This window comes from Halyomorpha halys, unplaced genomic scaffold (genome assembly GCF_000696795.3).
Source record: "Halyomorpha halys isolate HHAL.00 unplaced genomic scaffold, Hhal_1.1 Scaffold159.1, whole genome shotgun sequence".
NCBI classification, from domain to species: domain Eukaryota; kingdom Metazoa; phylum Arthropoda; class Insecta; order Hemiptera; family Pentatomidae; genus Halyomorpha; species Halyomorpha halys.
In genome coordinates this window covers 666,646-674,030 of record NW_027109188.1, presented here as the reverse complement: position 1 = coordinate 674,030, position 7,385 = coordinate 666,646, and the positions used below count along the sequence as shown (strand labels likewise).

The 7,385-nt window shown below is 32.0% G+C and overlaps 1 protein-coding gene across 4 annotated transcripts in view; it reads right to left on the bottom strand.

Moving 5' to 3' along the window:
- The window catches only part of LOC106678780 (zinc finger protein 420-like), a 53,484-nt gene that overhangs the window by 43,410 nt on the left and 2,689 nt on the right, over positions 1–7,385 (bottom strand). For all 4 annotated transcript variants that reach the window (XM_067047385.1, XM_067047382.1, XM_067047383.1 and 1 more), the window contains 2 exons: positions 7,317–7,376; positions 5,862–5,909 (listed from right to left, as the gene is read on the bottom strand). In XM_067047385.1, coding sequence (XP_066903486.1) covers positions 5,862–5,909; positions 7,317–7,376 — 108 coding nt within the window. The remainder of the gene's footprint in view (positions 1–5,861; positions 5,910–7,316; positions 7,377–7,385) is intronic.

Here is a 7,385-nt window from a genome sequence, read left to right as displayed (position 1 = left end):
AGAACTCTAGAACTCTTATGGATACTACTAGAACTAAAAAAAAAATTGAAAATTTTCAAGGATGGGGGCCAACTTCACAGATGTTAGCTATTCCACAGTTCAACAAGGCCTCAGAGCTGTTGAATATGTATCTTCAGCACTTGAAAAGAAACAATACTGCTTGGTTGCCTTTCTGGATGTAGCACAAGCTTTTGACCGGGTATGATATGCCGGATTGCTTTTCAAGTTCAAGTCCATATTACCCCAAACCTTATACCTCATTCACTACTCTTACTTCTCAAATTGCTCCTTTCAAATTCACAGTGGTTCTGAGTACTCAAATACCTATCCGGTCAAGGCAGGAGTTCCCCAAGGCAGTGTCTTGGTACTGTCCTCTACATCCTTTTCACTGCTGACATTCCCATCAATCCCGATCAGTTCCTGGCAACATTTGCCAATGATACAGCTATCCAATCCTCATATCCTGATCCTGTAACAGCCTCATTCAATCTCCAAATACACTTCACCCAGACTGAGCAATGGTGTGACCAATGGCGGATAAAAGTTAACGAATCAAAATATACCCATGTGGATTTTTACCCTCTACCATCCCTACTCAAATCCAACACAGTGCGATATCCTGGATTCATCTTAGACAAAAGACTCACCTGGAACCAACATACTAGACTTGAAAGAGAGAGTTCTGGAAGTGGTCAGATGCTCCACTCAATTTGAGCGTTTGCTGCTTTAGCTCAATTGCTAAGCCTTTACTGGCTCATTACCAGTGATACGATGAGAGGGATGCGCTGGGATCTCGAAGAGCTTTTCTCTACTTCTCATACGTAGGGGATAGAGTGGGCTCAGGTATAAATATTGTATATAAGAGTGTAAATGCGACTGGTGATTAAATTATTTTTATTATTATTATCCTTCTGTTTGTATATATTTAGAGATAGATTTTATTTATTTTTATGTACTTTTTTTTTAAATTTATTTTCATTCTTATGATATTTTATTTTACTATGAATGTGATCCTCATGAGGGCTCTTTAATACCACATAGGGGAGTGTTCCATGGGTGGCGGATGTGGGGATGGTTGGTGGAAAGTCTTTAGAAGTTCCTCTCGGCTAAGTCAAATGGACTCGCTGACCAACAGTGAGAGTGCTCCCCCCCAGACTTACTGAAGGGTGTGAGGTAGGATTGAATGCCCTAATCACATATTTCTTAGTTCACAAAATACCACAAAGTAGTCCTGGGTCCTACTGAGGTAAAACACTCATTATCCGGAGGTAACTAGTCCTCTGTTCGGGTCTTCGGGAGGGGGAGAGGAGGGACTGCTTCAGGTGATTCATGGAAATATAGAAAATTAGAGATTTAAATATAGGGATGTGAAACATAAGAAGTTTAAATTCTGCGGATGGGTTAAAATCAGTTGCAAACAAGGTCAAGGTCAAGGTCAAGGTTGTGGTGCTGCAAAAAGTTTGCTGGCCAGGGGAGGCTCGTTAAAGGAAAGGAAGTGCACTATGTGGTACGAGGAGAGCAATAATTATTTGTTAGGTACAGGATTTGTTATTAGGAATAGTTTGTTTTCCACATTGAGGGATATCAAATTTTACTTTGATAGGATATCGGTAGCAATATTTCAGGGAGGTTGGTTTAAATCGCTCTGATGATAAACATTCATTCTCCAACTGAAGACAGTGATGAATAAATTAAATGCGAATTCTATAATAAATTGGAGGGAATTCACGATAAATTATTGCAAAGCTGTTTGAAAATAATATTAGGAGATGTAAATGCAAAGGTTGGTAAAGAAAGTTTACATGAGTATAGTAACGATAATGGAATACGACTAATAAGCTTTGCCATATCGAAAAACCTGATAATCAAAAGTACTACATTCAAACTCAAGGATATTCACAAATATACTTGGATATCAGCAGATTCACAAGGGCGTAATCAAATCGATCATATCTTAGTACAACATAGATGGCATTTAATTCTAAATCAATTCGCGCTCGAATAAAAAATAGATTCAAAGTCTTAGAACCTTTAGATGAAGGTCACAAAGACATTGAGAAGTTATGAGTGGAAATCAGAGATAATATTAAAGAGATCAGTAATTTGTTTATTGATTAATTACTTGGTTCAATGAAGAGTGTCTTAAAATGCGTGAACAAAGAAAAGCTGCTAAGTTAAAAACTCAATAATCCAAGCAAAAACAACGTTGCTTACTTTCTGGCCTCAAAAAATGAGACGTTTGAATTCCTCAGAAATAAAAAAAGATAAATCTTAAAAATAAAATAATAGAGACAGAAAATAACGTACGGGAAATGTATAAAGGTATTAACTGATCGTGGAAATTCCACTCTGTAGTGAAGGAAATAAGAGATAAAAATAATAATATATCAGCTAATCCGGCAGATATATTGAATACGTTTAAGAAACACTTTGAAAGTATTCTGAATACGGGAAATAATTGTCAATCTCCTCTGACTGAATATCAGAGTGTTAAACCGTGGATAAAACCGAGTCAGGAGGAAGTCGAAATGGCCATCACAAAATTAAAACCTTATAAAGCAGTGAGAACTGACAATATTCCTGGTAAACTAATCAAGGCATGAGGTGAAATTGGAGTTTCTAAAATACACCTTTTGGTTAAAAGGATCTGGGAAATTGACAAGATGCCTGAGGTTAACAGTGCCTTAAGGTCTTCAAAAATAAATGAAGGGAGTCTCTACTTATTCCTCTTCACAGAAAGGGGCCTATAACAGATTGTAATAACTCACTCCTTCCTCTATGTTATAAAATATTTACGCTAATCTTAACTTGTCGGATCACAGAATACACTGATGAAATTATAGGAGACTACCAATGTGAATTCAGAAGAAAATGGCCAACTATTGATCAAATTTTTTCATCACGGCAAATCTTGCAGAAAAAGTTGGAACACAACAGCGTAGTGAGCTTTATATAGATTTCAAAAAAAGCTTATGATTCTATTGATCGCCAGAAGCTGTATAATATTCTGATTGAACAGGGAATACCAAATAAGTCAGCAAATCTCGTACGAATGTGCATGACCGAAACATTTAGTAAGGTACGAATCGGTAATCATTATTCTTAGAAATTTGTGGTCCGGTTGGGTTTAAAACAACGCAATTCTTTATCACCAATCTTATTTAATCTAATGTTAGTAATATTATGAAAATGTGATGAAAACTTTGGGTGGAAAAATATTGGTGCTTCGGTATGCTGATGATTTGGTATTATTAGGTACAAGGAAACTATAAAACTAAATACAACTGTGTTAATAAAGAACTAGGTCTTAAAATAAATATGAATAACACAAAATACATAGTTAGCAGTAGAAGCATGAGCAATTTTGGTGAAATAGATATAGGAGGAAATACGTTTGAACAGGTAGAGAAGTTTACCTATTTAGATTCTACGGTAGGTTTAAATATTTAGGTAACTAGAAAAAACGAAATTGATGAGGAAATAAAAGCGAGGTTGAAGGCAGTAAATGCTTGTTATTTTTTAATTTCAAAACTGCTTAGCTTGCGCCTTCTATCCAAAAACTTAAAAATTAAAATTTACAAAAACCATTATCCTTCCCACTGTTCTTTATAGATGCAAAATGTGGCCTCTTACACTAAGGGATGAACAGCAGCTTAAGGTTTTCGTAAATAAAGTATAACGTAAAATATTCGGACTGAAAAAGGATGAATTAATGGGAGAATTTAGAAGATTACACAACACTGAATCAAGGGCCCTACATCCAGTAACTATAATTCAAGTTATAGCATTGCGGCGTATAAGATGGGTGTGTAAGGTTGTAGGGCTTAGAAACACGCAGATCCCTAAAATGTTAAAAAACACTGAACCGATGGGTAAATGTCCGAGAGGTAGACCGAAACGTAAATGGGAGGATTGCATTGAAACTGATTTAGTAGAAATGGGTTTGGAGGGGTATCACTGGAACAATGTGTATGTAGAAAGCAATTGGTGGTATTGGCATCAAACCTTCGGGTTCGTTAGGCCTTCACTATTATTATTATCAATGTGATCAGTTATGACTATTACATATTGCCCAACAACGTTGTCGCAGATAGTAATATTTATTAATAAATAAAATTTGAATTAGATAAAAAAAAATAATTTTTTAATCTTGCGATGGCTATTTCGACTTCCTCCTTACACATATTTATAATTTAATTATTAAATATTAATCACTTATACTCTCAACTGCCATTCCACACCCACTACAACTATACTTCCATGCCAGTAAATACTGTCACGACAGCAACTATCATAAATTAAACCATATCAGTGGCTATGGTTATTCAATACTTTGGAAATAATCCTTTAGTATATTCAATAAATACATTGTGTAAACAGTGCCCAGATCTAGTTTCAAAGATTCATTTCTTGGAACCTCAGAGAAATAAATACTAACTGAACCAGTTAGGAATTGAACACACACTGTTCGGAATCTGGCATTCTGGGACTCTTGCCATAATTTCATGGCCTCATTGATGTAGGTAAGTTCAATTTTGAATTCCGGTGCAAAATTTGGTAAAAGTTTACTTCAGCTCCCCCAAAACAGCCGAAAACCAGTTTTTCCTGATGAGAGTGATGGTCCCAAACGGAGCCGAGAAGTTTCCGTATTAGATTACCAGTAGTTTATTTCAAAATAAATTACCAGCAACTTCGACAGGGATTTTTCACTTCCCTCAAACACATTGGGGTATGTGTATTGATGTATTTTATCTAAATAATTTCTTTATATTTTTGTGTATTATTGGGTTATCTGGTATAAATTGGGAAAAATCATTGAAGTTATCATCTTGTTTTAATTTTTTTTTACTCATGAGTCTAACACACCAACTAGAAATGCAATGAACTCATGTATGCTTTCTATTGATATTTCCATTCGTTGTGGAAAAATATTTAAAAACAAATTATCTTTAGACAGGAACTTATGGTGTTACCACAAGTCATATTAAATGCTGTAAATCTATGGACATTAGTTTTACAACAATTACTAACTATTTAAGCTTTTGAAGTCATATTTCCTTTTTATTTTCCCTCTTTAACAAATATAAAATATAAGATCATGAGAAGATTGTTGACTCTGTACAATACATATGAGAAGATGGTTAGTGGTGCACTAATATATGATTTCTTTAATTGTGTGTATAAATAAAAAGATAAAAAAAGTATCTCATGATTTTGTTATAAAAAGTTTTTGTTATTGTTATTAATTTACAGCTCAAGAGACCCTTATTATTATATTCAGATTAACTATTAAACAATTTTTTTTATTGTTATTAATTTACAGCTCAAGAGAACCTTAATATTATATTCAGATTAAATTAAACAATTTTCTTATTCTCATTAATTTGCAGCTCAAGAGAACCTTATTATTCCAGCTAGATTAACTATTAAATGATTTTCTTTTCTTATTAAAAAAATATCATATAAAATAAATGCTCCCGATCTATTTTCTGGTTACAGAGTCTAAGTATTATAATTTAGTTCTTCTAATGTATAATAGATATTTATAAGTTAGAAGAAGTAAGTAAACATATATATTATAAGTCAGAAGAGGTAATAGCAACTGCTGCTGAAAATTATGGAGTATTATAAGCTAACCTTTAACTACAGGGAAAAGGAGTAAGTGAGCAGGGACAGAAATTTTCCCTCTTGAAAGGTGATTAATTTCTTAACCTAGCCTAAGTTGTCCATAGTCGGTGACGTTCGGGACCATCAGTACACTCTCGTCAGGAAAAAAATGGGCTTCGGCCATTTTGGGGGGCTGAAGTAAACTTTCACCCAAAATTTAAAACAATGTAATATTAATCTAAAATTTCACTCACCGTAGTAAATATCAAGTCTTTCCTCTTCTTTGATATTGATTGTTAGATCTACAACAAAATGAAATAATCATTTAATTTACAAATAATTTATTATCTCTTACTATTTATGATATTGCCTTAATGAATATTATGAGAAATATTTCCAGCATTAAGACAAATTATAAATATGAAAAAGTTTTTTTTTTTTTTCAAAAACAAAAACTACATAAATCCAGGATATGAAATCTAACAAACTTTTGAATTATGAATGAACACTCGTCATACAATCAAAATAAATTTAAAAATTATAACAGAATAAAAACTGATAAAAATGGTTAGAAAACAAAACAATATTTCTCAAACAGATACAATTTAAAAAAAAAAAAAAACACTCAGAAATAAATTACATAGGATTAGGATTAGGTGATATATAAATTCTAAAATAGAAAAAAAAATTAAACTTACTAGCAGACAGATTTGATTGGACAGTTTCATTTGTCATTTCTTCTTTAATATATACTTCCAAGTTACTTACTTAATATTTTGCGCTTATAAGTGCATTAAATCTACATTTAAGTTGATGTAAGTTAAAAGAGAAGACATTCAGTTTTAAAATAGTTGTATTAACATAGGAACTGGATAAACTGCAGAGTAATTATGAACAATGGTCACCGGAATAAAAAAAAAAAAAATTGTTCAAATAAATCAAGGTGATAAGTTTCTAATTTTTAATTTCTTTGAAAAATGGTATTTGAGGGTTTCTGATGAGGGTAAAAACAAATATGATTTATTTTTTCTAAAAAAAGTTTTTTTGGCCTACTTTACTGATATCCACATTATGTTTTTTAAATTTTCAGTGAATAAAAATCAGTAATATTTTTTCCTTTAATTCAGAAAAAACAAATCAATTGGTATGTAATAACCATCGAAAAAAATATTTTCTGAGGTACATACAAAAAATACTTAATTTTGTTATCAACTTTTTTTTTACCAAAAAAAAAAATTGTACCAGCCTATAATCTCGCCACAAAAACTCTGAACATTTAGCAAAAAGCCTCATCACAATCAAATAAACAATATTACAATGCATAAAGTACAAACAAACCAATAATAATTTTTATGCATTAGATTATTTTCTATATTTAACATCATAAATAAAAGTAACAAATTTTATAAAATGGTAAAGTACTGTTTTTGAAACCAACAGTGAATTATATTATGCTGGGGATGGGGGAGACTGTATTCCAAAAACATTCAAAAATAGTATAAATATATGTATTCAAAACAATTTATTTTTATCTCGAGTTTTTGACCATTATAAATTTTTAAAAATATAGGTCATAATGAAAAAAGTACACATTTTTCTCCATAACACTTATGTCCTTTCACAATAAAAACTTTAAGAATCAATATTATAGAACTACAAAAACAATACAGATGACAATATATAACATGCAACTAGAAAACAAAACATACCATTGGGTTCAGTTTGTTCTGTAACTTCTTCTTTTATAGAAATTCCTAAGCTATTCACACCTGGAAAAA